The sequence below is a fragment of the Mastigoproctus giganteus genome, chromosome 10 (assembly GCF_048544385.1).
Source record: "Mastigoproctus giganteus isolate SK-2022 chromosome 10, ASM4854438v1, whole genome shotgun sequence".
Taxonomy (NCBI): Eukaryota; Metazoa; Arthropoda; class Arachnida; order Uropygi; family Thelyphonidae; genus Mastigoproctus; species Mastigoproctus giganteus.
Window position 1 is genome coordinate 28,722,740 of NC_143584.1, and position 14,712 is coordinate 28,737,451.

General features: G+C 36.6%; 1 protein-coding gene across 2 annotated transcripts in view; it reads left to right on the plus strand.

Annotated features, from left to right (window-relative positions):
- Nucleotides 1-14,712, plus strand: part of LOC150078918 (ubiquitin-conjugating enzyme E2 variant 2-like) — a 90,766-nt gene that overhangs the window by 38,502 nt on the left and 37,552 nt on the right. For both annotated transcript variants that reach the window (XM_090382842.1, XM_090382841.1), the window contains exon 2: nucleotides 11,348-11,496. In XM_090382842.1, the coding sequence (XP_090238968.1) occupies nucleotides 11,348-11,496 (149 nt within the window). The remainder of the gene's footprint in view (nucleotides 1-11,347; nucleotides 11,497-14,712) is intronic.

Here is a 14,712-nt window from a genome sequence, read left to right on the forward strand (position 1 = left end):
GATTAATGATGCACATGCTCAAATATTTCACACATTGCTTGGTGATCAATTTTTCATCAACTTCATCCCATGCTGAAACACAAATACATTGCCTGCAGGATGCATTTAATTTTGCTTTCAAGACAGTACAAATTTTTTTAATGCCATTCTTTGGTAGTTTTTCTTAAAAGACTGGATTGCAATTTGATCAAGTGGCTGAAGAACTGATGTCATATTTGGTGGTGGGTATTCGACAGTGATTGCACGTAGGTCTTCTCTGATCCATTCTTCATAGATTTGTGATGTAATCCATTCTTTTTTGGTTTGCTTGATACATAGTTGATACTGTCTTCAAACCTTTAAAGCATTGAGGCTTCTGGCTTTTCCCAATGATTAAAAGGCTTCTGCTAGGAGAATGGTAATCCATTGTTTGGCCTTTTCCCCACCACTACATTTCTCACCTTTAAATGTAAGTGTTTTATCTGGTAGCAATTTAAAAAAAAAAGAAAGAAAAAAAGTCCAATTTTGTCAGCATTGTGGTCGTATGTCAGAAAAACATTTTTTAAATGATTTTCTTTCCATTCCTTTGTAGCATCAATGTCCATGGTTGCACTTTTGCCACACACTTTTTTGAAAGACACGCCATGACGAGTCTTAAATTTCTGGAACCATCCATCGAACATTTAAATTCTTCAATATCCATTCACCGTGGAAACAATTCAGACTTAGCTTTTAAAAGAGATTACCATCTACAAGAACGTTTTTTGCACATGTCATTATTAGCCATCCCAAAAGTATCTTTTCAAGATCCTGGTACTTTGCCTTTCGTGTTTGAATCCTGCCTGGTGCAGCAGATTTCTCTAAACTTTCAATCTTTTCTGATCATTCAGAATAGTGAACAGAGTACTCTTAGGAATGCTGAACTGTTTGGCAACGTTAGTCTTAGAATGCAACCATTATCTACAAGCTTACAGAATCCTAATTTTATCTGCAATTGGCAAAGATATTTGCTTTCTTGGAGCCATACCAATAAACATTTGAAGCATTCTGTCATTAAAAAATGACAGAATGCTTCAAATTGCAATAAATAAAGTAAAAATTTAGATTAGGTGGTAGAAATTTATGGTTGTTATAGAGAAATCCTCTTATTTCAAATGTTATACTGAATATAAAATAGCATTAGGTTAATGAAAAATTGGACTGGACCAACCACATGGACGTTATACTGTATTGGGACATTAAAAGGAGGGTCACTATAAAGAGTTTCAACTGTATTATATATTAAATTTTGCATAATTTACAAATTTATGAACTAGAAAATGGAAGTGACTAATTTGTGTTATTTATTATTTTTTAATTTTCAACTAAACAAAACAAGTTTTGTTTAGTTGAAAATTGCATGTGTGAAAACATTTTTGAAATTTCAGATTGTTTATTAAAAAATATAAAATTTTATACAAGTCAGTCACATTGGTAAAGTGACCAGACGTCCCGTATTATGTGGGAACAGTCCCGGATTTCAATTGTTCGCCCTGCATTGCAAACTGTTCTGGAAAATATCCCGGATTGGACATGTGTAGCCTCCATACTTAATGGCAAACATAATGCAAATCATTTGCATTGTTTGCTGGGAACCAATGGTACAACAGAAAGGGTTTTGTTTTTTCGGTAGTAAATAAGCTGTGGATGTCAACAAAAGCACCAACTCTGAAACGCTAAAAGCAGTACTACAAGTTAGTGCAATTTTGCTAATTCTTGTGAAGAATTTTATGAAGAAATAGCAAATAATGAAGAATTATTAAGAAAAATTCACTTGGCAGAATAATATATTTAATTATATTATTTAATTTCTCTTGATTTTATTGTTAAAAGAAGTATGTATTATTATTTCACAAAAAAAAACCCTAAACTTTTTTCACTAAACAAAATTGAAAATTGATTAAAAACATGACCCATCTAATAAATGTTTTTTTTTTTTTTTTTTACTGTATATGAATTTCAGCCTTTTTGTGGAAAAAACAAAACAAATATAAGCTATATATATATATATATATATATATATATATATATTTAAGAAATGTGATATTTTATTTTATAAGTTTAGTTCAAAGAAGAGTATGTATTTAATTTATATTTTGTATATGAATATTTTTTTATATATAAAACATTTTAAAAAGATGTGTATATTATTTCTGGGGGGGTTGAAAGTTTTTCTAAAACTTTTGATTTAAATTTAGTAGTATAACATTATTTTGTAATTTTCTGATTAATTTGGTGTATTTATTCTTTACTCGGCCTTGTAATTGCATAAAAGTATCGGTAAGGGTATCCACGTGTTTGCAACTCCGCTGAACGAGAAGTTCTTTAGCCATATTTAGCCGCTTGATTGAATATTTTTTACATCGAATTATTTCTGTAAGTAGCTTATAGACCTAGTAAGGATCGTTAGTGTATTCTGAATTGAGACAGCGAGATTTGAAAGTTAATTAATACTTAAGTGTCCGTAGATATAAAGTTCGTAAGTTCCCACCTTTGTGATACAATAGTTATATACCATACTAGATAGCGTTAGTTGAACTTCGTTAGCAGTTAAATTGTACTTTTAAATAAATACATATAACGACTTAGATTACAAACGTAACATAATTAATTATATTTAACATAATTAATTATAATTAATTAATAAATTAATAGAATCATGACTCAGACCAGAGCAGCAAAGCAAAAGGCTCAAGCTAATGGAAGTGCTGTGGCTCAGAGCAGAACTGAGGGGGGCAGTTGTCCTCTGACTCACAGCCTTATAAAATGCACTGTTTGCTTGATGTTTGCAGAGCAATCGGGTACGGGACATGATACTGCCATGGGGGATGTCTTTGTGTGTGCGCGATGCAAGGAGTGTATCGATATCAGGCAACAACTCAGCGTTCTTGTGGGCCTATATGAGAGCTTGAAGGGCAGGGTGGATGCCCTCGAAGAAACTAAATTGAGGGGCCCATCAAGCTCTCAGCTGCCCACATCAACGCCAGAGCTTGCACTTGGGCATCACGTGACACAGAGGCAACCCCCAAGGCAGAATGCACTGGTCCAGAAGGAACTAGTAGTTGTTGGTGACTCTATTGTCAGGGAAACGGGGAACATGCTTTGTAAAAAGGATAGGTGGAACAGGACGAGGGTATGACTGCCAGGGGCAAAGGTTGACGACGTTGTAGAGCGAATATCATCTTTTAAGGGCACAAAAGGTAATATAGTTGTACACGTTGGCACTAATGATATTAAGAGTAGGAGACCGGCAGAATTACTTAACAAGTACAGGTCACTGATGAACAAAAGCCGAGAATTAGGGTTGAATTTGAAAGTGTCTGCAATTCTGCGCAGACACGATAGGAGGGAGTATATGATGAGAGCCTTGTCAATCAATTCGCCCTGGAAAGATTGTGCAAGGCTCAAGGGGTACAATTTTTTTCAGCCTGCACTGTACTTGTTAACAGGAGAGATTGCTTCTACAGGGATGGGATACACTTAAATAGAAAGGGTGCAAGAATATTTGCTGATGCTATCGAGGCAGTGTTAGGTGGGTCAGAAAACTGCTAGCTTGGGGGGAGACAAAGACCAATAGATTGACAGTAGCCACTGGCAGAGGTGAAAGAGATTCTTGCTGCTTCTATTAGAATGAGCAGAAGCCTGAAAAACAAGATGCATGATATTTCAGAAACTGCTGGGAGCCATTGTGGTACAAGAAAACACATGGGTTGTGTTAGGGTAGCTGAGAATAGAAACAGGTGCAGGTATACTTGCATGTACACCAATGCTAGGAGTTTAGTAAACAAATTTGATAAATTTGAGGTATTGCTCAAAACATCAAAGGCAGATATTGTTGGGATATCAGAGACGTGGTGTCACACAGATATAAGGGATGCAGAACTGGAATTTGGGGAGTACAACGTCTACAGAAAAGATAGACAGGATAGGAAGGGGGGAGGGGTTATGCTATTAGTTAAGAAACACATAAAAACCAAGGAAGTGAAGCCAGTCGATATCGCTGGACAGTGCAGTGTTGAGTCAGTTTGGTGTGACATAAGCATTGGGAGATCAAAATTGAGAGTAGGAGTGTGCTATATTCCTAATGGCTCTGATGAGTATAATAAGAAACTGTACAGGGAAATAGAGTGGGCCAGTAAATCAGAGAGTCTTATAATGGGAGATTTTAATTTCCCAGATATTGACTGGAATATGGGGGCTGGTCACACACACACTAGCAGGGCTTTTGTGGATTTATTGGATGATTGTTTTCTACATCAGCATGTTCGGGAGGCAACTAGAGGGAGTAATACTCTTGATTTGATTATCAGCAGTGATTCTTCATGCACTAAGAATCTGCAGATAAATGAACCACTAGTTGGCAGTGATCACAGTGTGCTGAAGTGGGATTTACTCAAAGAGGTAACTACCATTAGGGGTAAAGGGAAGGGTTATTGCTTCCGTAAAGGCGACTACGATGGACTGAGACAGTATTTAAATTCTATACAGTGGGACCAACTGATGATGTTACCAACAGCAAATTCAAAATGGGAAGCATTCAAAGAACTTATCTTGGAAGCTACTAGGCTTTACATACCAACTAAGAAATATTGTTCAAGGTTTAGGCCAAAATGGATGTCAGATGAACTAATGAGGCATATGGCAGAGAAGAAAAATGCATGGGATACTTACAAATTAACACATGACACAGAAGCCTATGATAGATACAAGTTGATATGCAACCAAGTTACAAAGGAGGTTAGGCAGGCGAAGGCAGATTATGAGAAATCCTTGGCAAGCGATGCAAAGAAAAACAGCAAAGAGTTCTTTACTTATGTAAAATCTAGAAGGAAGGGGATGAATCAGATTGGTCCACTTGATATTGATGGGTCAACTGTTGATGATCCTGCTCAGGTAGCTAACAAACTAAATGAATATTTTGCATCGACATTCACACATGAGGAGTTATTCAGCGAGGGGAATGCCAGAGGTATATTCAACTCTAGCAGTAAGCTACAGAATCTTGAAATAACTGGGAGTAAAGTGGAGGAGAAATTGTTGAAGATAAACACAAGAAAGGCACCCGGGGTGGATGGGATCTATCCAGTTATATTAAAGGAGGCAGCAAAGGAAGTAAGCAAACCCTTAGCCATAATTATGAGAGCTTCCTTGGACTCAGGGGAGGTACCCATAGACTGGAAATGTGCAAATGTGACCCCAATTCACAAAGGAGGATCGAAGGCTGACACAAGTAATTATAGACCTGTGAGCTTAACTTCCAGGAAAATTAATGGAGGCACTGGTTAAAGAAGGACTGCAGGATCATTTAGACAAGACTTCAGTTATAGCTCGGACACAGCATGGTTTTGTTAAGGGTAAGTCTTGCCTGACCAGTTTGATTGGATACTATGATGCAGTCACAAAAGAACTGGATGCAGGGAATAGCTTTGATATTATATACTTGGATCTTAGAAAGGCTTTTGATACATGTTGCACATGGAAGACTGCTACACAAATTGGAGCAGTGTGACATTGGAGGCAAATTGCTGCTATGGATAAAGGGGTGGTTGAGGGGGAGAAGACAGAGAGTGGTAATCAATGGACACTGCTCATCGTGGACTAATGTTATTAGTGGAGTCCCTCAGGGCTCAGTGTTGGGTCCATTATTGTTTTCTGTATTTATAAATGATATTGATGATGGTATATCAAGCTTAATGTCCAAGTTTGCAGACGATACAAAGGTTGGCAGGGTTGTCAAGGACACTACTGACACTATGCTGCTGCAACAGGATCTGGAAAGGTTGAGCAGATGGGCTGAGAGGTGGCAAATGAAGTTTAACATTGACAAATGTAAAATACTACACATGGGAAACAGCAACCCCAGAGCAACATATCAACTCTGTGGTACTACACTGACAGTGGTAGAGAATGAAAGGGACTTGGGGGTGGTTGTGCAGACAGATATGAAGTTCTCTGAGCAGTGCAGACGGGCTGCAAGAGTAGTTCATGGAGTATTGTCAATGATATACAGGAATTTTTCCAGCAGGGATAAGGAGGTGATTATTCCCTTGTATAAGGCAATGGTCAGGCCACACCTAGAGTACTGTATACAGGTCTGGAGGCCTCATTTCAAGAAGGATGTAGAGCTGCTGGAACGAGTACAGAGAAGGGCAACAAGATTAGTGAATGGAACAAAGAGGTGCTCTTACGAAGAAAGGCTTAAGTTTTGCAAATTACAGTGTCTGGAGACTAGGCACCAGCGAGGTGATCTGATAGAGGTGTATAAAGCCTTGAATGGTTTGAGCACGCTCAATGCTGATGGGATTCTTCCTCTAGCTCAGAATAATCACCTGAGAGGGCATAAATTCAAATTGAGGAAAGACAGATGTAGGATAGACATGCGGAAATTTGCCTTTAGCCAGCAGGTGGTTGGTTGGTGGAACAGACTTCCATCCCTTGTCGTGGAGGTTGATAGCCAAAATAAGTTTAAGGCTCAGCTGGACAGGTATTTTGAACGAACAGAGGGGTGAAGTGGAAGTGCGTTTTTTTTTTTTTTTTTTTTTTTGGCTGATGCTGCATAAGCTTGCTTTCTTGCATCAAATGCCTCTACTAATGCTAATATTCAAGATGTGGCTTAATCAGTGCCTTGTACAGTGGGATAATCACATCCTTGTCCCTGCTGGCAAAAATTTAATCATATATCATTAACCTCACATCGTTCTAGTAGCCTATCTGCACTGCTCAGAGAACTTCATGTTGGACTGGGCAATTACCCCTATATCTCTTTTGTTCTGGGAACTCCTTCAAGCATATATAGATTGTTTCCAAAACTGTCTGATGCAGAAGTGAAAGATGGCATATTTATTGGTTTACAAGTTAAGCAGATGCTGGCTGGCTTTGCAAGAAGTGGAAGACAAAATGACTGATACTGAGTGAAATGTCTGGCATTTATTTTTTTTGTGTAAGGAGTGGCTTTCTTGGTAGCATTGAGTGAAAATTACAAAGGGGTTGACAAGTTTATTAAAAAATTGTGAAAAAATCATGTGAAATGTCAATTAAGCTCCATTACTTGTGCCTTTCACCTGAAGAGTTATAGGGAGAGATTTCACCAGGACATGCAATTGACAGATAAGAAGTACCAGGGATAGCAGGATGAAGCTGTGTTGAATAACTATATCTTCTTTTAGGTTCAGGATGATTACAATCACAAAAGGCAAAGACGTTCAAATATACATTTTTAAGGAAATTTTTTGATTACTTTGAGGAGGGTTTCTACTTTTATTCTTTGATTTTTTTTTAGGTTGTTTAATTATCAAAGATTACTACTCACTTCTGTACAGAAGATAAACGTGTTTAATAAATATAGTTTTATTGAACATTTACTTTCATTTCTGAGCAAACAATTGATGTTTTGCAAAAACTAAGATCACATTCCAAATCAGCATAATAGTATTCATAAAGAAATACCAAGAACTGCAGATGAATAGAGCTGTTTTGGTAATTTGTTTCATGGCATATAAATAATTTGTGAATAGTTAACATGTAATAAAAATAATTAGTGTATAAATGCTTGGAGATTAAAACACCTTAAAGCATTTGAGGTGAAGAGTTGGGATTCCCTGATGTTTCAACAAGTGTTTACTTATTTTCTTTATATTAATTTACAGTGGTTTCATAAAAACAATGCATTTTATGTGTAAAACAATAAGTATCTAGTTTATGAACAGAGATAACAATTTTAAAGAATAGCATATACAGTAAACGCCTGTTATAACTCTCTTGGTTTTAGTGTTGACCTACTTTTAGTGCTCTGTCTTCTGATCCCACAATCAACCCAATGAAGTGTTAACTATTTTTTAATATCTATGTTGTTCTCATTTAAGACACTTTCCATTGTTTTTTTTTTTTAAGTTTTCAAGAAGGAATAAATTCATATATAACTCACCTTACTCCGAGTTTTGGTTTTGAGGAATAGATGATAGACTAAAATCAAGGAATTGTTTATGGCAGTGTTTCCTAACTGTTCTCTGCATAACCTATGAAAGTGGCTGTTGGGCTTGACAATAAAATAGAGCTTTTTTTTAGGGTAGGCAGAATCCCATTATCAGTGATAGGCAATATAGCTGTGCCTATAAAAACCTAACATGTACTACATATGTTAAGTATGATTACATATTGTTGTATTTAAAAAAAAAAAAATCGTTCTTAATATATTTGCATGTATAGTTTTAATATTTTTTATAGCCTGTGGCCTCCACCTGAAATATAAAATATTAAAGTGGTCTTTGTTGGAAAAAAAAGGTTGCTCGTTTATGTGCAGTTTGTTTACTTCATAGATATTGTTTCCAGTGCAGATGACATTTGTTAATTTGATATTTAACACAAAACTTCAAAGCTAGAAAGGCCACCTTTTACAATTCAGTATCTTCTCATATATTGGCGTATTCATGTACTGTATATGCTCCCCTTGGGGTTTTTTTTTTTTTTTTTTGTTGTGTTTTGTCCACTTTTCTTGCTGATGAAGCAATCAGTAACTTGTTTGTCCAACAAGCATCAATAAATTTCATAAACAAGAGAGTTATAAATTAATATTATTATTATTTATAGCATTGTTATTAATATGTTAATGCTACATTTATACAGTAATACTAGATACATTTAATTTAATAAAATCTTTCTAAAAAATTAATTTTTTTTAACATAATGCAAAGTTTCAAAGTGCTAATAAAAGCAAGTGCGATACATTAAGTTCATAGATTTTCAACATAAAAGTATCAGTGATTAAACAAACCACACTGAAAACAAGCATTTTTCAAGCATTTTTTTTCTCCCTTCAGATAGGGATATTTTACATTTGAGGTCATGGTGGCCATAAAAAATACATATTAAACTATGCTTCATAAACACTGCAAAAAAAAAAAATAAATAATAAATAAAAATCATTTTTATCTATCAAATTGTTGATGAAAACTGGTCTCCAAAAAGGGAGGGGGGTTCCCACTTATAGTGCTCTTTGGAGGCTTACTGTTTATACATATAATGACTCCATGCCTAGATCAATGACATTTTTTTTTTAGTGCAGAGTTGGTTAATTACATTGCTTAAATAGCAAAAAATAATTAGTGATACAAAGCCACTATGGGATAAACATTGCCAGGGAACAGAACTTAGAGAGAGGATTACTGTTCCAGTTTGTTTCATATTCTGTCACATTTTGATGGGAAATAAAGTGGTCAGGTGTATTGTAGATCAGAGGTTGGAATCTTTTTTTAACCCATGAACCAAATCAACGAAAATGAAAAGCAAATTTTGGGAGCCGCTGCATACAAGGTTTGATCAAAAAAGTTTTGTGAAAGATCTTAGTTCTTGAATGTGTAGTGGTAGCTGAAAGTTATTATTATCATTATTATCAGCCATATGGTGCAAGGAAGCCCGAGGCTTATGCTGCACCAACCAAAAAAAAAAATTCCCAAGTCACCCTGTGTGAGAGAGAGAGAGAGAGAGAGAGAAAGTAGAAAGGAGTCACCAAGAAAGAGAAGAATGATGATATCCATCTCAGGACCCTGGGTGTGCCAAACCCATACTCACCAGATGTGAGCCCCTGTTGTTGAGGGACCTACAGTGACATCTTTTTGAGCATGCATGCACAAAATTTTACCTCAAGTGCCAGTCTAGTGGAAAGTTGCTTTGACTGAACAACATACAAGCATTAAATCTTGATATAAACTTGGAGAATCAGCTGCTGAAATGTGTGAAATGCTTGATACAGTTTGTGGAGATGTGGCTACAGTGAAAATAAGTTTCCAATTGGTTTCAAAGTTTTGTGAGAGGAATTTTTCCTTACAAAACTATTAACCTTAATGCCCTTGATGGAGGAAGTGGTTGCCCATCAACTTTCCAAACTGATCAAAACATTAGTGAAAACTGCACTATCTTTTGATCAGAACCATGACTAACTGTTTGAGAAACTGTTGGGGAGAGTTTCTTTTGTTTAGTGTGGTTCAGGCTATTTTTGATTGTGAATTTGAGTATGAAGCAAGCAAGGCCTAAGTTTGTTCCATTCATTCTCACTTCAGATCAAAGACAGCAGCATTGAGTCCTCATTTTATCTGAGTAGATCAAGCAGTCTGTATGGATATGCCCCAGAGATCTTGGTTCAAAACTCCCAATGTAAAAGTGTTGTCACAAAGGTGGGAAAAGAGGCACACATGTCAAAGTTCCATTGTTATCGATTGTAGCTTGCTACCATGAAATTTTAAAAGCGGATGAGAGCTGCAATCCTCCATAAACAATTGGGAAAAATGGCCAAATGAATACCACGCTGATTGCATTTTTTGACAGCAAGGGGATTGTGTTATCGGGATTAGTTCCATTCTTATCGATTGTAGCTTGCTACCATGAAATTTTAATAGCAGATAAGAGCTGCAATCCTCCATAAACAATCGGGAAAAATGGCCAAATGGTTCTTTCCTTCACAACAACAACAACAACAATGTGCATGTTATTTGCAGGTTGGTAGTTTTTGATTGGCAAAAGCATTCCCATCATATCACACCCACCTTATTTTACTGATTTTGTACCATGCAATTTTTGATTATTCTCAGAATTAAAACAGAACGTGAATGAAAAATGATTTGAGTTAATTCAAGAAATATAGTCAGACGTGAGAGATGCCTAAAAGCATTCACAAAAGAAGACTTTCAAAAATTATTGATTACTGACAAGCGTGATGGAACAAATGCATAAGGAGATATATTAAAGAATATTAACAATGTAAACATATAAATTTTTTGCAACATTCACAAAATTTTTGTGTATACATGTTTGTAAGCCCAGATTTAGGCATAAGTTAAATAAGCCATGGTTTGGGGCCATAATATACTGTTGGGAGTGAGAGGGGAGCTTTCCTGTTTCCTTTAGTGAAGATAAAAATAATTACATATTTTGGAGTCTCTTCCATCTTTGGGTTAGAGTCTCTCATGTCTAAACTTGGCCCTATATGTATATTATACCACTGAGTTTGAGGCAGAAAGTATTTATAGCAGCTGCTTACAGCATGCACATTTTAGGAAAACGAAAAAAGTTGATTTTTCACTGCCTTAAATTACTTTTGCACTTAAAATTGCATCTCTGCAAATTCATATTAATGAAATATGATTCTGGCAATGCCCTTAATGGAATATGAAAGTATAACAATAATTTACAAACTTTCTCTTGTGTAATAGCAACAACTTTTCATTTTCAAATTTGGATATATATTTGCAGAATGAAGTTATCATTTTTTGGAAGGACATCATTAGCTAGACAGTGTTATTTGACACAGTTTTATGTTGTGTTTGTTTTGTTACAGGTGTTGTTGTCCCACGAAATTTCCGTTTATTAGAAGAACTAGAGCAGGGACAAAAAGGAGTTGGAGATGGAACAATCAGTTGGGGTTTGGAAGATGATAGTGATATGACTTTAACACATTGGACTGGAATGATTATAGGCCCACCCAGAGTAAGCTGTATTTAAGTACTTTTTCATATTTCTGTTTTGCTTTTAAATAATTATATAATATAAACTATTTTTCAATTACACGATCTGATTTATGACAGCCAGACTATTTTAATAAAGATTAATAATAAATTAGAGCCTCAGAGTTCAACATGCAAATCAGCCTGTGAATTCATGTATTCATCTAATTCTTCAACAAGTGATACTGTTACATTCAGGCAAGTGATGAACAAAAACACAAACCTGGGCAGTTGTGGTCTGAGTCACAGCAGTTGTTGGCTCTTGCCATATCATGCCATTTTTTTATTGGCTACTTTCCCAGATCTCGGTACTTAGTCAGCTCTATAGTTGTTATTTTAATACAAAAATCTCCTCTGCTTGCCAACCATAAACAACCTGAATACACACCCTTTGGTTTTTGCAGTACTTGTAAGATATCCCCCACCTCCCTTGATTTAGTTGCTGTAATTACTGGTTCATGTAACTGTTACTTTTTATTATATCTATAAAAATTTATCATGTTTCCTCTTTTTTTTTTAACTTTAAACTTGTTTTTTCAATTTTTATTGTAGTTAAATCCATCAAGTAATCTATCGTGTTCCCTTTTTCATTTTTTTAAGCACATTAACATATATGCATAAGCACCTGTTGTCTTCAAATATCTGTCCATCCACATGTAACAACTTGACTCCCACTGGCCGGATTTTCATGAAATTTTACATAGAAATAATTGTCCTGCCATTCCAAATTTCATTAAAATTAGACAAATAAAAGTCTGGTAATTATTATTTATTTTTTCTATACAATTTGAATGGAAAAAAAAGAAATAATAGATTAAAATGGTCACAAACATTCTCTCGGGCATGACATGTCAGGCTTGCTACCAGGGAGTCTAAAATGCTGATGGAACTGATATTCAGGTGACACTCGAGTCAAGTGGGCTGAATTTCAGTGAAGTCCAGTCGATCTGTGACAACAAATCCTCTGCTTGCACCTTCACTATACTGGGAGTGTCAGTAACTCTGGGTATAATCGTTGTGTACAAGTCCTGAAATATGGCACCTAGTATACTGGAGGTGACCACCAAAGTGTAAACCAATGTAAGCAGAGGTCAAGGTGTGGCATCTATACCACATGGAGGAATGCCGCCCCTCTGTGTTATGAGGGAATATTAGGTAGTAGATGACTCTTATCAACTGGTGAAATACCACCACTTTGCTTATTGGAGGCTTGAAGTAGTGGAACCCATGTTTATGCTGCAGAGCAAAGCTCCAGGTACCCCCCCCCCCCCCCATCTCTTCCATTATGCAGTATGATCGATGTTATTTGAGTTTATGATGGGCCTCACAGTGAGATTCTATCTTCCTTACATTTTGAGGGTACAGCTCCAAAAACAGTGTTCTCAGGCTAGATAATCCACCAGACTGAGCCTATTGGTAACTTTCTAGGAGGCTTCCAGATCAACAAGTGTATAATCTTGCTTCCTCTACTCCTCCAGATTGTGACAGGAAGGAGTCTGAGTAGTGTCTATGTAGGGGCATTATCGAGACCAGCTTATGTCAAGCAGTTGGCTATATTCATGCAGTGTATATGCCATATCCAGAAATTTCATACATGTCCTCCTGACCTTTTCTTACTACTGAATACTTCACAAATAGTCAAACTAATAGAACAAACTTATCAGCAAAAAAATCCAAATCTCCCAAACACTTCCATTTCATTTTACAAATATACATGGTCTCATTTCCTACTTCAATGATGTCCATTTCCATTTACAGTCTGTCAAACCCCACATACTTTTTCTGACAGAATCCCCATGACATAGCTGAGTGGTTAGGAGCTAGAGTGCAGTAGCACATGCTGTTTGAGTGGCCCAGGGTTCGAGCCTGTAACTGCTAAATATGATTAACGTTTGTATTGATGATTTATTGTAAACTAAAACGCTGTTGGAACTGATATTCGGGTGACACTCAAGTCAAGTGGACCCAATTTCGGTGAAGTCCGGACGGTCTGTGACAGCCAAATCCTCTGCTTGCACCTTCACGATGGTGGGACTGTTAGTAATTCTGGGTTTTTTTTTTTTTTTTTTTATGAGAACCCCAAACACGAGAGGTATTATAACCTATAGTACTTAGTACCGTGCTTGGGTTGGAGGTTGAGAAGACGAAAGAAGACATTTGTTGATATTGGACTTAAACTTCTGTAGGTTGTAATTTTCAGGAAATACGTATGAAGGAAGGTTGTACCAGAAAACGGCAGTTGAATTAATAAATGAGGAAGATGAAAAGTTGGTTCTGTGGATTTGAAGTTGGACAGTAAATGGATGTTGGCTGGTGGCGGCACGTGTTCGGACTGTTTTGAAAGAGAGAGCAGGAATTATAGAAGCCATTTCAGAAGAACAGTGCCCATGGAAGTATCTGTAGAAGAGGCATGCAGCAGAAACAGTGCGTCTATGAGAAAGCGAGTGGAGAGACTCTGTTAGAGATGAATCATTAATTAACCTAACTGCCCTCTTCTGAATGGAATCAAGAAGCCTGAGAGAGGTTTTGGGGGCACCACCCCAGATGTGGGAACAATATTCCATGGCTGGGCGGATTTGCAATTTATACAGAGTGAGCAGCTGTTTGGGAGAAAAGTAACGCCGAGAGCGAAAGAGAAAACCAAGTTTTTAGATGCAGAGGAAGCAATATTTGTAATGTGCTTGTGCCAAGAGAGATTAGAAGTCAGGGTAATCCCCAAAAGAGATATATCATTTTGCCTAGAAATCGGAGTGTCACTAAAGATAAGCATAGGAGCAGAAGAATCCTTTTTGCGAGATATAAGACAAGATTGAGTTTTAGAAAGGTTGAAATCAACTAAGTTGTCTTTGCCCCACTGGAGAATTACCTGAAGATCGGCATTTAAGGAATTGGCAGCAGATTTTCGAGAACTTGAAGCTGATTGAGCTGGACAAGGTTTCTCAAAATGGAAAGTTGAATGCAATGTGCTATCATCGGCAAAACTATGGATAGGATTTCCAGTCAATGGAAGAAGGTCATTGATATACAAGAGGAAAAGAGTGGGGGAAAGAACTGAACCTTGGGGGACACCGGCATTAGTGGAGAAGTTAGAAGACAGAGAGCCATCTACCATCACCCTCAGTGAGCGATCAGAGAGAAAACTGGATAACCAATTACTAAAAACAGTTGGCAAACCATAAGATGGGAGCTTGTTTAGAAG